Genomic DNA, 16,075 nt, shown 5'->3' with positions numbered 1-16,075 from the left:
TCTATTATTACATGTCCATTGTCATTGGTCGTGTATAGAGTGCGAAGGACATATCGAAAATTATGATCAATGCTCGATTTAAAACAAGCGGAGCATTGCCAAGCTTCTTTACAATTCACAATCGCTTATGGTACACGTATATTCTGCTGCCGATGTCTTGTGTGGTGCTGGTGTATACTCATTCGTGGCGAACAATTGTGAAGATTTCCAAACGAATGCAACAGACTTGACTTTAAATGCCACCGAAATAGGAAATTACCTCATCTTGAGCCAGGGCTGTTGTTCATGTTGTTGTGACTAATGATGAAGCAGTTTTCCACCAAACGGATTAACATCAGTCAGGATTAAGGATTAGCCATGACCTGCAAACGTCTTTAGTGATACCCCAAACACTATGAATCAAGACGAGAAAAGCAAGATTATCCAAAATCTTACTTATTTGAAGGAGAGGTTGCTGGATTTAGACCCCATTATCGATAGGTTGATTGAGAATGGCGTGTTTCGTTTTGAACACAGAGCTCAGATCGAGCAGATCTCCAAACCAACCCCTCACAGACAGTTTAACGAGTTTATTAAGTTATTGACCTCCTCAGTCAACCGAGCGGCGTACGACACCTTCATAGAGGCACTAAAAACGGAGGGATATGTCCCCATAGCACAGAAACTCCAAAGGACCGCACCCAAGGAAGGTAAGGCCATTGATAATTAACTGCTTGTTGTTTCGACAGCACCCAGTGTCAGACAGCGAGCTTGTACAATAGTCAATAAAGCAGCACATGTCGAATAAAATTAAATTGGCAGTTTATTAAACAAACCGTCATGTTGGTTAAATTGTAGTGTAATACTAAACATAATCATACCTAATATTATATAATAATCAATTTTGACAACAATGTTGGTTTGGGGAGCCCATTGATTGATTATTCTACTTCTTTATATAATAGACGAATATACGCTTATATTTACTTAAAGTTGCAAAATCATCAATGAATGAGTTCTCCACACCTTATGACACAAGTGTCTAAATTGTAAGTTAATTACTACAATTATCAGTTTTCGGCTTAAGATACATTGAGATATAATACAGCGTCTTGTGCTTTACCCGACATGTAGACTATAATGCTTCCAACTGTTCACCAATACACCAGTTCAACTTTTATTGCTGTCGGCATGATTTTGAAATATCGATCGTGTTCATTGCATTTATATATTCATTATAGTTTTATTTCATTCCAACATATGAAGTGTTCAGTTCGACTTGAGGACTGGTAATAGTATATACCAGTTACAATATAGTATGGAAGTTTTTTTGTCGGTCTGTTCATTGAAGTTATTTTTGTGTTGTCTTTATTGCAGAGAAATTATATCAAAAGTCTCTATCTATATAAATGATATATTTTTCTATTTCTGACCATGCTTTTTTGTCTTGTTTTCGGCAGATCATTCTTGATAGATAAAAAAAATCATAATGATGAACACTATTTTAGGATTTTGAAGTCTAATTATTTTAATAAACCAGTCAATTATGTCTGACGCTTCGATTTCTTCTGTTCAAGAATAATGCAGATACTTAATGCATATTAAATGATCACAAACATGATCTCATTTCTCACGCATTATTATTGAGCATTATGTATAATTACAGTTCTTACAATGTCACTCTCATTTGTATTGATAATCATGCATACTTATCTTTAAACGCCTATGTAATAGTCAAACATACTTAATTTAGGTCTTTAATTAGTACAAGATATAATATATCCAAACGAATTTCGATAGCTCCGTATTTAATAGATAGTTTTTCTTTACCATTGTTAAATAGCCCATTTGTTGATGTGATGAAGACCAGTTAATTTCATTTATTTGTTATCGTAAAGTGAAAACACGACCTTGACCTTCACACATGGCGCTTTGGTGAATCTGTTGGTCGATACCATTTATCAATACATTGATCGTTTATCACAAACAAACAACTATTATGTAGTTAATAAACAAGAGTGAATAATCAATATAATTTTACATCCATTGATCATAAAAAGGTTTTAAGACTTTGAATCCAATGGAAAAAATGGAATAAGTAGAATCTGGAACTATAAATCGTGTTGAAACAGGCATGCCTGTGTCAAAGAAAGGTGAGAAATGTGATTTAGATTGGCTACGAATGCTTTTATACAACGTTTGTTTTTATTAATTAATATGGGTTTAGAAATTAGTATTTTGTCAGGAAAATCATGCTTTCAAGAAATGTTGATGGTATTTTGTGTTGTAATTATTTTCTTACCATGCTGATACCTTCATTTTTATTGCATTTACAATCGAAGGGACCCGAAGCCAAAATAATCGAGTTAGTAGTACGATACTTGAAACAACTTTACTTTACATTCAATACATGCATAGCGTTTCTTTATTTCTTTCATTTTCGTTACTTTCCAAACCCCCTGAGTTAATTTCCTCATAATTCAACAAAGTGAGTGAAAGAATTTTTCATTTTCTAGTTCTCCTAAAATGGACTCAGAAAGATCTAAACAAAGATTTCTAACAGTTCAGTCACGAAAGTGTATATACCCGAGGATTCTAGTACCCATGATTGTATCTTTTCTCCTTGATCTTCTTAGGTCAAGTGCTTCCACCATACCCCTATTGCTTATCCGATTTAACTTTCGGGTGTCACGATAATTACGGAAGTTTCTACTTATTGATTATAATCTTTTAATTATTCACGAAAGTGTATATACCCGAGGATTTTAGTACCCATGATTGTATCTTTTCTCCTTTATCTTCTTAGGTCAAGTGCTTCTGTCATACCCCTATTGCTTATCCAATTTAACTTCCGGGTGTCACGCTAATTACGGAAGTTTCTACTTATTAATTATAATCTTTTAATTACTCACGATACTGTCTAGTCACCTAAACTAGGAATTATACTACTACCATTGTCATGGGGTAATGTCAATGCATTTTAAAGATTTTTAGTATTTCTAAGGAATAGCTATTGTAATTCACATGTAAGACTTCCCATGTACATGTCTATTGAGTAAATATCTGATTTTCTGATTTACTAAATTGCATTGAATATGATGTCGAAATTTCATTCGATTCTACATGTAATTTGTTTGTGATTAACTGTTTCTCGTCACACTAGTGCCCTTAAAAAGCTCTTCAAAGCATCTGTGTCAATTATTTGTCTCATGTGGTCGCCTTAACTATGAATTTTATGTCAATTTTCACTCAGATGTTGGTTCTGAAAATAGTTGTAAACTTCTTTGTTGTAGTTTTGGTCCGTTCTTCCAGTCGTTTGGCCAATAGAATCAGTTCTGCGTCTACTTCCGCCGGAAGAAAACATATCCCAGTTCCTGTAAGTATGCTTTTCCTTGTACCATGAATTAATTAAAAATTATTTTTGCGTTTCTGATTGTTTTTGTTTTGTGTCATTGAACAAGCCCGTTGTATTTTTTCTTGCCTTGGTACATATGTGTTTGACGAAAAATATTAAATGCAAAAATAATCTTTTTGAGTCAAAGGACTTCTTAATATTGTGAATGCCTTATTTCGGACATTCAAAATATGAAGGAACGTATTCTGGTGTGTTTTATCCATAAATCAAAATATGAGATATGTCTAAGATAATATACATGTAGATTAGTTTCTAAACTACCAAAACTCATATTTACCATGTTCACAGTTTTGATAATACAGGTAAAATTATTTTGCGTTGGTTAATATTTCAATAATTTATATCATATCGATTGGTTATTTTCCTTCTTCAGTTCGGAGTTTTGATTTCCTCCCAATAATATGAACATATTGTCTGTTTCAGGAGCCAGTGGCACCAGTACAGGTTTCTGCCCCAGACAGTGCCGGAGCTTCCAGTGGACACGGAGCACGATCTGATGGCTGTACAGACTGTACCAGTACAGTGAAGGCCGTACTGGAGGCGTTCGGCAGGAATCAGGAACAGTTCCTAGAGAACATCGAACGTCAACGCAGGGAAGATAGACAGGAGCTGGAAAAACAAAGACAAAAGGATAAACAAGAGTACCAACAGCAAATGTTACATATGTTTGGCAAATGGCAAGCAGAAAAACATGACATCGTCAAGCAAACCGAAGCATCGCTCGAAAAACTTCAGGAAGAAATAGATGTAATGAGGAAAGTGAATGTTGAGTATAGTTTTCTTAAAGAGCAGTACGATTACTTAAGAGAAAAACAACAGGGCATGAGAGAGAAAGACAATGAACGACGAGAAAGACTCGTACAACTGACAAAGGAGAAGGAGGAAGCCAAACGGGAGAATCAAAAGTTGGAAACTAAAATAGAACACTTGGAAACAAAATTGCAAATGACCGAAGACACACGTGAAGACCTGGAAAACAAACAATATGAGTGTACAAAAAATATAGAACGTTTGGAATCTGAGAAGGAAGAACTGATGACACTATTACGCGAAAAGGAACAAGAAAACAAGTGTTTACGTGACCGTGTGGACGAGCAGTATATACAGATCACGGACCTACTACAGAAACAGCGTGACCATGACGACCGACACGAGGACCCAGAGTTCTCTCAGACGGTCGAACAACAGATGAGGAAGCTGGATATGATATACGGCATGATGCAATCCATCTCCAAGGAGAAGACAACTCTGCCACAGGGCAAACTCGAGTGTCGACCAAAGAAAATGGTACTCGGCACAGTGCCTGTGAAGTCAACTATTGCTGAAAGAAGAAAAATGAGATCAGACCGATTCGATTCGTAAGCAGATTGGACTATAGAGAGTCGAGTCTACCATTAATAATTATTTGCAAGGGTAAGCACATCTAATACCGGTGAATATTTGTGTTGACGAAATCATCAGCTAATAAGGATTCAGGGACTACACTTTATCGAACAAATGTTACCATATATGTACATAAAATCTGTAAGGTTCTACTAGCTGGCACAACTGCATCTAGTACTGAAAACGTGGACGTATAAGTCGTCAAAATAAACACTCACGAATATTGCACGTTTACTATATGAAGTCTATGCCGAATTGTACGCTAAGAAGAATGGAAAACATTCATTGCAATGAAGTACCAACTAAATGAACATTACTGATAGTCATGCATGTGTCTTAAGTAGAGGACTATAACTGATATTAAACATACTCTTGTGGCAGACTGCCACTATGTCATTGGCAAACGGCCATATCAGCTGTCTACCTGATAATAGCCATGTAATTGGGGCTATTGTGAGTACGTGTATATACGCTTGTTCTGTGTGTTACGTTAATTTGAATTAAATTATTGTACAAGTTTTTGTTATAAGATTAAAGTATGTTATGAAGAATATGATGTTTTATTCGTTAATAATATGAATTTATTTGATTATATGTAAGACAAATGGTTAGCAATCAGTTTATATTTCAAATAATCGTTCATGGTCATATGCTATTGCAGATTGTTCCTTAAGTGTACCTATGGTTTGTTAAATCATGAACAATACTCTGTATTTACAATACCGCGAGTTCAAAATTTGTTACTGATGCAAAATGTAAAATATTTTACTTGACAAATACAAAATTTTTTACTGATACAAAATGTAAAGGAAAATGATTTTATATAGTTCTACTCGACAAATACAAAATTTAAAGGATATAAAAATGGAAAATACAGTGTGATGGACTGGACTTATTAAAATTACTACACACATTTTGAACTAGGTCACAACAAACTATCCTACAGGTAAATCCAAAATGTTGGCGTTCAGAGATACACCCCCTCTGATCAGTAAGAATGTGTCATACGGTATATTAATACTGGTCCAATGGGTATATAAATAATGAGTTATTTTGTATCATTCACTTTTAGGTCAGTACATAACTTCACAAATTGCAAAGATTTATATGTACAGTGTAGAAATATTTAAAAGTACCTGAATTTGAAAACTTCACTGACGATAACAAATTCAATGTTAAATTGGTATTTTGCATAAGAAAGATTTTTTTGCTCTAAATAGTATGAAAGCAAATAACATTGGCTATATTTTAATTTTTGAATTTGTTCAAGGTGAAAATTGCATTGATATTTTTGTTCGAAACAAATATTGTTGGGAAGAAAATATCTTGGAGAAGCGTTTGAAAAGCGCTTTGCATGCACTTTTTGTTTAAAAGCAAACTAAGCGTAATTCTACTGTGGCGATGTAACACACATTGTGTTGAATTAAAACACGGACAAAAATAAATTTGCATTTTATAGACCAAATTGTCATTAAAGGTATGTATATATAACACAATACAGAACTAAGGTGCCGAACTGTAAGGTTTCCTTTGTGTAATTAATGGTAGTCATAGAGTAGAGATATGCTTTAAGATCTGCGAGTCAGGTCACCTTTGTCTTTCTGCCAGGTTATATACATTACTGTGTGTTAAACAATAGGACCACAGAATATCTATTGTATTCGTTGTTTAACCTACATGCTAGGTGATTCCATTTTATACTGCTGAGCTTGGTAGGTCACAGTGATTTAAAACGTGGTGACAGGACAGTGAATATGTTTGTTAAATATTACAAGCTTTGATGCTCTGAGGATTACAGTTTGATGTAAATATGAGGTGAAACTTTATAACTGACCCCTTCTGTCAGACGGTGGTCTGTGTGATTCAGCAACATGAATCAAGATGAGCACAGAAAGATTGAACAGAATATGTCTTTTATGAAGGAAAGGCTCGTTGAGCTAAAGCCACTTATAGAGAAACTTACTAAAAATGGCGTGTTCAGATTCGAGCACAGACATCAAATTGAGAAATTCTCCACAGCACACCGACGATTTAACGAGTTCATCAAGATACTGAAAGCGTCTCCTCACAGAGATGCATTCGTCTGCTTCCTCGAGGCTCTTAACGCCGGTGGTCATAATAGTATTGTCCAGAAAGTTCAAAGTACGGTACCCAGACAAGTCGGTATGTAAACGAATTGCAGCTTGTTTGAAATCAAAGATTCAACATTTTCTATAGATTTATATTTTGTAATTAAAGTTTCAACATTTTCTATAAATCTATATAATCTTTTCAGATAACTAGATTCGATTTAATCACAGATGTGGATGGTAAATTGAGACCGTTTCTCCTCCTACCACAACAAAACAACACTTTGTTATGTTCTAACATTTTCTCAATTTTATTGTGGATACTCTAAGACTTGTGACTTCATACTTATTTCTTGCAACATCATGTTGTACATTTAAATAGAATCTTTAAAAGTATCTAAGGTCTGTAACTATCCCACCCAGTTCTCAGATTGGGATCCTGACATGTTTTTAGATTGAAAGATTGAAAGCAAAAGTGGCAAGTGGCGGAAAGTAATTTAAAGCAACTTTATCCTAAATGCCTTTATTTTACCAGAAAGTGTGTTGGGACGTTATCATTTTTGCTTTGTATTTTCCCTTTCATATGTTGATTATATATTTTTTTCAGTTTAGTAGTAAATCATTTTTGGCTCGTTTTTCAAAATTTAATTAAGAAACAATGTTAAATGACTTCTGTTTACTCCAGGTTTCGTCAAATCTCCCGGGAAAGTGAGTACTCCCGCACTACCTCAGACAGCTGATCAACAAACACCTCCAGCCTCAAATGGTCTGCTGAAGATCCGTCACGCCCCTCCTACTTCACACTCAACTGTGACGGTAAGACAGTTTTAATGTGGCTGTTTAGTTTATTGTACTCTTTCTAAGGCTTTTCACGGTACTCTACTGTATTTTTTCATCTAATTTAAGTTTCGGTCTTTGCGAAAAACCTCTAAACAAGTTATTTTATCAATATTTTATCTGTTAATTTTAACTCATTACTTGTTGTTCACCCCTGACAGTTCCAACTTCATCCCCTTTAAGTAACGTAACTTTCATATGTTATGTTTTCCATTATTTTCTTATGAACAAAACTGCCCTTATTAAAAAGGGAGCTAACATTTCATATCATAATTGCATCGGACATACATATTGTTAAATTCAACAAAAATGTATATTTTGTGTTACAGTAACATAGAAAGAATTAAATTTTCAAAACTTTTAACATAATAAAGAGAGTATTGAAATTACGGAAACTACTTTCCGCATGGCATCATTTAAGCATCGTAAAATAACTATAATTTAAAACCACCAATGGGAGGTATTTCTTTATTTTGTAGGAATCCAGACGTTTTGCGTTTACTGACCGTTCCAGTACGATACCCACTAAAGACACGGATTACTCCGAACCAGGAGATATTAGAGCATTACTAGAACAGTTTCAGCAAAGACAAAACGTCATTCTTGACAGGAGAACTCGAGAAATGAGACAAGAACAACAGAATTACCTGAGGGAATTTTTAGATCAATGGAACGATGAAAAACATGAAATGATGAAAGAAATATCAATATTAAAGAAACAACATGATAACCTGAAAGACAAATATGATAGTCTTTCCTCACGGGGAACACCCCGACACACGGACAAATTGCTCGACGATAGAGGAGGTGATTTAAAACGGAGTAACGAAGACTTAAGAAACAGGTGTAGTAAGCTATCCGAGGAGAATCAATCATTACAAAAACAGTGTAAAAGGCTTAATGAAAAGGTCGAGAGGCAACAATCACAGATCTCGGAGCTTTTACACAAACAAAAGGCGGCCGAATCTCTTGTTCCAGAAGTGATAGTCGAGGACATGCTTGATGCAAGTGTCGACAAAGATCTGGACTATAACTATGCCACAGGTTACGGATCACAAAGAAAACCACATGGGAAGAAATAACTTAAATACAAAAGCGCTTAAAAATTAAATTATAAAATTAAAATAAAACATGTTTATAACGAATACACGTACAACGAATTCATAGATTGTATGTAGTACTTTTCATTCCCGTCATGGTTCCTGTAAGATGTGTGTTAAGAATTATGTGTATAACGAAGTGATTTTGTTAGTCCCCAGAGGTTCGTTATAACGAAGTTATTTCGCTGGTCCCCAGTTGATCGTTATAACGAAGTGATCTTGTCGGTCCCCAGAGGTTCGTTATAACGAAGTGATCTTGTCGGTCCCCAGAGGTTCGTTATAACGAAGTGTTTTTATTGGTCCTCAGAGGTTGGTTATAACGAAGTGATTTTGTTGGTCCTCAGAAGTTCGGTATAATGAAGTGTTTTGTTGGTCCTCAAAGGTTCGTTATAACCGTGTTTTACTTTGATTAAGCACTAAATGAAATTGTTTAGGAAATGTGACGTTACGATTTAGACATTAGTACGACACACAGACCTCGCCTTAAAGCGGTTTAGTGACGTTACGATTAAGACATTAGTACGACACACATACCCCGCCTTAAAACGGTTTAGTGACGTTACGATTAAGACATTAGTACGACACACAGACCCCGCCTTAAAGCGGTTTAGTGACGTTACGATTAAGACATTAGTACGACACACAGACCCCGCCTTAAAGCGGTTTAGTGACGTTACGATTAAGACATTAGTACGACACACATACCCCGCCTTAAAACGGTTTAGTGACGTTACGATTAAGACATTAGTACGACACACAGACCCCGCCTTAAAGCGGTTTAGTGACGTTACGATTAAGACATTAGTACGACACACAGACCCCGCCTTAAAGCGGTTTAGTGACGTTACGATTAAGACATTAGTACGACACACAGACCCCGCCTTAAACCGGTTTAGTGACGTTACGATTAAGACATTGGTACGACACACAGACCCCGCCTTAACACGGTTTATATTCCTTATGTTAACTTTCACGTACATTTCTGTAAAAAAATTCCAATCATCACAGATAAAACAAGGATTTCATAAAAAGTAATGAATATACCATTAAAGATACATTTACGTTAAGTAAAATATCATGGAATGGCTAAATCGATTTGATTTGAAGAAGACAATATGAACAGTTTACCTTTTTCGGGAGATAGTGTTGGATTTTCGTAGCATTGTTTGCAGTCAATTAATTGATTGAAGCATCTCTTATGTGTTTATTTTGTAAGAGACAAAAAGTCAACATTTAAATGGTGATGTTCTAATTTGTCTAGGGATTGGTTACTTCACAGAAAAATAGTTTTAGTTACACTAAAACAGAAATGCTTTGACCCATATTGGGCTCATCTGAAGGTGCAATGGCAAGGCAATGCATAAGCCTATGTGTCGTTGATTATTGAAAAAATAAAATATACTGTAAAAACAGTACTATATATTATCATTGTAAAATAAATAAAATGTGTTGTATTTTGACTTGTGATTTTGTTACATTTTGAAGCTGACAGTACAAGTGAAAAGATAATTAACTGAGATGAAACAAATATGAAGATGTCTTAGAAACAATTTTCAAAAACATAGCTCTATTTATTTTTTTTTAATTTAATTTGCTTTGTCATCCTTAGTCTTGAATATTCGGTTCAATTGTTATAATCATAGAAATCTTATGGTTGCAACACAAAATACCGCTGTCGATGCTAGATTCTTGCAGTCGCATTTAGTTTGTCGTTATATTCATGAGTTCTCTGAAATCCGCGAAATCCTAACACATGAACATATTCAGTAATTCATTGACTTATCGAAAAAAATAGTTCAAATTATTTGATATCCGTGAACCGCAATATATTCACCACAGAGCTATACAGTTAAGTACAATTGTTACTGTTTTAAGTGGATCGCTTACAACTCCTCTGGAACCAAACAGGTGAACTATGAAGTGTTTTGTAAAATCTGGTATAACATCAGACACAGAACAAACAAGGTATATTTATCGAGTAATATATAACAACTGAGGATGATAGTAAATGGCCCTTTCACTTCTATGTTGTAAAGTTACTAGCTGAGGTAACCTATAGCTAAACGACCAATAAATTTTGTGTGGCTAAATATAGCTCAGTGTTCGAGGACTCATATGTAACCAATATACTTATCAGTCGTGTGAGGAAAGGGAAAGCTATTTATAGTACAACCTAATATGACCAGAGATAATAAGATAAAAACATGTTCTTTCTTAAACATACCTCTTCATAAGGTGAAACGCATCCTCCATATGATATTTCAGGGGTTACTATCACTATCGTAATATCCGCCATTGGAATAACTGAAGGCAGCTCAGCTGAAGTCTTCATCCTCGATACTCCATGGGTTACAATATTGATCACTAACTGCCGTTATATATGATTCATCCCTGGATTATGTTATAGCAAAACTGAAGGTATTTCATGAGAGAAAACGACTGATCACAGGTCTACAGAGGCATTCTTTGAAGATTTAGAGAGAATCTTGCAGTCAACCACAATATACTGTTATTAAATTCTTTTGATGTACATCACAGGACAAAGCTACCTGTCTCATTTGGTAGAGCTTTTCATTTTACTCTGAATTCCAGGGGTGGATATAATGACTTGAAAATTTCATGAAAAAACGCAATGAAGTCACATGGATTTTTTTCCAGGTCAAGTTAATCTGAAGTGAACTAATATTTTTTCATGTGGAAATGATAGAATTTTCAGGCAATTTTCTGGTGAATGTCATGTGAATTTCAGTTCAAATCATAAAGGTATTTTGCCTGACCACAGTAACGATTTAAATACTAAATATTTACGGCGATGTCACCTGTATGGCCGGCTAGGATTTAATTTACACAACGAGCAGACGATATTAGTAAACAATAAAGAATAAAATTCATCCTCAACAATTTAAAGTATTGATAGGCATGGGAATGGTATTTCACATTGTTGACCCAACATACAAATTCACAACTATCGCACATCACATATTGCTGATTATTGTCGTTATGATCCCAACACTCATTTTACAGACGTTTCAAAATACAACAAATAACCAATCAAAAGCCGTGTTACAACTACAACCGATCTTTATTGGACTCTTTTCTTTATATAAAAACAAACCGTTCATTAAGTACAGATGTTTTGATAAGATATCTTTCCCGATCCCTGGGCTAGCTATTAGGTGGTCTTATTCATTTATGTTTATATTCGTCTTTCTGATAGTTTATGACTTTTGATATCATCTACTTTAAATACACTTAATTTTACACTCTTTCCTTATTAAAAGTCATAAGCAAATAAACGATTATTTTGTGTGAATAATTATCACAGTTTACTTGCTGCATTTGATAATAATAATTCACGGACTAAATCAAATAACTCCGACCCAAGTCTCCTTATGTTTTGTTTTAGAGGTATCATGACCGATAGGTAACACATTAAAGCTATAATTAAACGTCGTGTTGTTAAAACAATAGGGATCCTCTTGGGGTATAGCTTTGTGCTCGGTTACACGGTAGTTGGTTCCATTCAAGTCTACCGCTTATCTTTTAATGTCATCTTCCGATTTCAAACGTAAACCCCGTGACTTTGGTCGAACAGACGATACCTCTAGATAGACTTAATACGCAATTATTGAGAAATACTAAGCGGTCGGATAATTATTCAGCGGATAAAATTCCCGTTAATTTTTTTGGATTATGTGTTGCAAATTGTTTAACCCATCATTATGAATCAAGAGGAACACAAAAAGATCCTTCAGAACCTGACTTACATGAAAGGGCGACTAGTAGAACTAGACCCACTGATAGACAAACTCATCGAGAAGGATGTTTTCAAGTTCGAGCATAGAGATCAAATTGAAAGCCATCCAACGGCTCATCGCCAATTCAATGAATTCATAAAAATTCTGAAAGCGTCCCCAAACAAGGATACATTTGCCTGTTTTATCGAGGCGCTGAACGCGGACGGCCACCAGGCGCTGGCCCAGAAAATCCAAAGTACTGTGCCAAGGGAAATTGGTAGGTAATGTAAAACATTGTTTGTCCAAATCACTTCTAAAACCTTAGTGTCTTAAACTTTTTTATGACTTTTTAGAATGTTTTCTGCTTTTCTTGAGAATCGTAAGAATCCGTAAGGATTTTAAAGCTGTATTTACCATAATTTTCATAATCTAGAAACAAGAAGAGTTTTAAATATGCTATTCCCCAACCAAAAATCACTAACAATTTGAGAAATCATTTAATTTCACAATTTCTGTGTTCAAACTCAATCAGTACATCCAAAAATCATGTCTATAGTGCAGTAAAATGAGTACACATAGGCAAACCAAGAACCTACATTTGTACGTTGTGGTTTACCATTTCAGTTCACATTTTCACATCAGTAATTATCAAATGACATCTTCAGATATATTTAAAAACAAGATCTATTCGATGCATAAATTCTGCGTTGTGATTGTGCAATGTAAACATCAATACACATATTTTGAGCTTTTAAATATCGATTTTCAGGTTTCGCCAAAACTCCCGGAAAAGTAGTTCAAGCGCCACCTACCTCTCGTCAGACGACTGCACAGCCTAAACATGTTACGCCATCTACTGTGAATAGTTTACAGACGAGCAGACACAACCCTTCTACTTCCACCACCCCCGTGGTAAGACATCATCATTGTTAATTTAAAGGTCTTTGTTCATCATTTGTGCAATTATATTTTTTCGAGAACTTCTTATACTTTAGAAAAATTATCGTCAGATACCCACGGTTGATTGCACTGCACGACGATGCAGAAAAATCAAAACCAGCATTCATAAAATATAATATTCTAAGAGAAATAAATCTTGTTAGGAAGAGTAAAAAACCAAATTCCCTAATATAGATATCACGACAGAACCGTGCATGTATAAAACATTTTAATGAAAAGGATTTTTATTACACATAAATTACAGAACCGGTAATAACAACAATGTATTTTTTTTTTACATTTCTCAGGACCCAAAGCGATTTGATGTTGCGGACTCCATCTTTACTTATCCAAGTAAGGATATTGATTGCTCGGAGGAATCGGATGTAAAATCCATGTTGGAACAATTCCAAACTAGACAAAATGTTATCCTAGACAAGAGAGCTAGGGAAATGAAAAAGGAACAACAAGATTTCATACAAAAGAACGAAGAAATTGTCAACAAATACCAAAGTCAACTACAACAAATACAGAAATTTTTCGGTCGATGGGAAAACGAAAAGCAAGAACTGATGAAAACGAACAGAAGAACGTCAGACAAGCTTCAAGAGCAGATGGACGCATTTGACGCTTTGAAGAACCAGTATGAAGAGTTAAAGAGGCAGTATGATACCTTGAAAAACCAGTATACCCAACTCTCTTCCAGGCGTGCGAAGCCTGAGGACAGAACCGCCGACGATAGAGGAGCCGACGTGAAGCGAAGTAATGAGGACTTAAGGAACAAGTGTAGCAAGCTGTCCGAGGAGAATTATTCTTTAAGGCAAGCACTAGAGTCTGTTCAAATGGAACTTCAGGAGGAAAAAGAGGCCTTCCAAGCCATGGAGGACCAACATACCGAAACAAAATCTGAAGAGGAACGACTGAAGACTTTACTCAAAGAAAAGGATAGAGAGTGTAAGAGACTGAAGGAAAAAGTGGATAAACAACAAGCCAAAATAAAGGGACTGCTGCAGAAGCAAAAGGAGGCTGAATACTTCGGTCCACAAGTGATGGTAGGTGAGGAGACATACGGAACAGGATCCGAGAACAAAGAGTATGGAAAACCTAACGATATCATGGAGTATGGTTCGAAGAAGAAAACCCATCGCAAGAGATGAACACCTGGTCAACCTATAAATATAAATTAAGGATTGACATTTGTATATTTTCCCGAAACTTTATTAGGAATAGAAAAGTTCATTTTCTAAGCGGGTTGCTTTCAGAAAAGGAGTCCTAGAAATCGAGATTACAAGAGGTCACAACTACCACAATGGTGACTGTCGGTGTAAACGCTGGCCTGTTGTGATAATCATTTGTTAAATTATGACAGTGTTATGACGAGTGGTATCAGTACTACCAGGAGTGTGTGTTTAATGATCTAGATACTAACGTACAGTTGGTTATTTAAGAGGGGGGGGGGGGGGGCAAAATTTTCGCGATTTTAAATTTCGCTATCTGGCTTTCAAGGCCTATATGACTCAAGCATTTCTTAATATTTCGTGGACCAAATTTTCGCAATAATAGCAAAATTCCACAAATTGCAAAAATGTCATCCCCGCGCAAATAGCCAGCGATATGATTTTGCGTAGATGTACATTAATTTGGAAGTTATGAGGCGATCGGCTCACAAACAAGGAAACACAATCATGCATAACCTTAATGCATTGTAAATATACGTGGTAATAGCATCAAGCTGTGGCCAGAAACAGTATTTTCTGTACTATATATGTGTTATGTGTGTTGTGGCCCTTCCACAAATACCCCAGACATCTGCAGTCAGTTCAGTTTACAGTGAATGAGGCAACGTTCTGTTGATTAATCATAAAATATTCTACAATACATGTTTTCTCAGTGAAGTAGACGACGTATGTGATCATATTCCAACGTAGGGAGAGAACTTACAGAGGCACTGCCTGTTGTTTGATCCCATTTCAATTTATTTGAAATAAAATTTTGTTGAAATTGATATTCAAACGTACATCACGCTATCCTGAAGATCTTTGTACAGTACTGAGCACACAGCTTTTGAGTATTTGTTTTTAATAGCATTTTACAAAAATATTACTGATATTAAAGAAGTCATCTTTGCAAGGTAATAAAACCATGTATATAATATATATTATTTGTGATTTGTTAATTTGTGTTAATGAATCAGCAGGCAAACATCACAACATCTAACGACTGGTTATTATGTACACAAGTTTTGTAATTAAAATGACCCTATCGGTAAGGGTATCAGTTTACGAGGATTATGGTTGTCGATCATGTGACAAAGATATTGTTAAAGGAAAACGATACAGTGCATAACACAGTCTAATCTAGGTTTACACGGAATACACAAACGCAGTCTCACACACAGTACTCTGGCCACTGATCCTATACGTAGGAGTCGTAAACACATTTAGACAGGAGAAAATGTATTGGTCCTGCTTTTTGTTTTGGAAATAAAATATCAATTTGTCATTTTATTAGTTGAATAGACACGTGATTAAATGTTAGGATGAACAATAACAGGAAACTTAAACTTATAATAACTATTTATCAAAACAAGATTCTATATCACACACGGACTAAATT

The 16,075-nt window shown here is 35.2% G+C and overlaps 2 protein-coding genes across 2 annotated transcripts; both read left to right on the top strand.

The window, feature by feature from the left end:
• Positions 1-106: 106 nt before the first annotated feature.
• LOC138336476 (myosin-11-like) lies at positions 107-14,919 on the top strand. The gene is made up of 6 exons (XM_069285977.1): positions 107-689; positions 3,273-3,355; positions 3,818-4,753; positions 12,497-12,797; positions 13,290-13,432; positions 13,768-14,919. The coding sequence occupies exons 1-6, from the start codon at positions 395-397 to the stop codon at positions 14,614-14,616; spliced, it is 2,607 nt and encodes an 868-aa protein (XP_069142078.1). The 5' UTR covers positions 107-394; the 3' UTR covers positions 14,617-14,919.
• On the top strand, positions 6,491-10,243 carry LOC138336500 (uncharacterized). Its single transcript, XM_069286006.1, has 3 exons — positions 6,491-6,940; positions 7,532-7,662; positions 8,163-10,243. Exons 1-3 carry the CDS (start codon positions 6,649-6,651, stop codon positions 8,763-8,765), a joined length of 1,026 nt encoding a protein of 341 aa, XP_069142107.1. The 5' UTR covers positions 6,491-6,648; the 3' UTR covers positions 8,766-10,243.
• Positions 14,920-16,075: the final 1,156 nt, after the last annotated feature.

This window comes from Argopecten irradians, chromosome 12 (genome assembly GCF_041381155.1).
Source record: "Argopecten irradians isolate NY chromosome 12, Ai_NY, whole genome shotgun sequence".
Lineage (NCBI taxonomy): Eukaryota > Metazoa > Mollusca > Bivalvia > Pectinida > Pectinidae > Argopecten > Argopecten irradians.
Note: the sequence above shows the minus strand (reverse complement) of the source record. Positions and strands in the feature narration are given on the sequence as shown.

Bases quoted from the DNA above. Each gene is read 5' to 3' on its own strand.
- LOC138336476 (XM_069285977.1), top strand. From the start codon at position 395: ATGAATCAAGACGAGAAAAGCAAGATTATCCAAAATCTTACTTATTTG. The intron at 12,798-13,289 runs GTAGGTAATGTA...ATCGATTTTCAG, and splicing joins TACTGTGCCAAGGGAAATTG to GTTTCGCCAAAACTCCCGGA. The intron at 13,433-13,767 runs GTAAGACATCAT...TACATTTCTCAG, and splicing joins CTACTTCCACCACCCCCGTG to GACCCAAAGCGATTTGATGT.
- LOC138336500 (XM_069286006.1), top strand. From the start codon at position 6,649: ATGAATCAAGATGAGCACAGAAAGATTGAACAGAATATGTCTTTTATG. The intron at 6,941-7,531 runs GTATGTAAACGA...TGTTTACTCCAG, and splicing joins TACGGTACCCAGACAAGTCG to GTTTCGTCAAATCTCCCGGG. The intron at 7,663-8,162 runs GTAAGACAGTTT...TTTATTTTGTAG, and splicing joins CTTCACACTCAACTGTGACG to GAATCCAGACGTTTTGCGTT.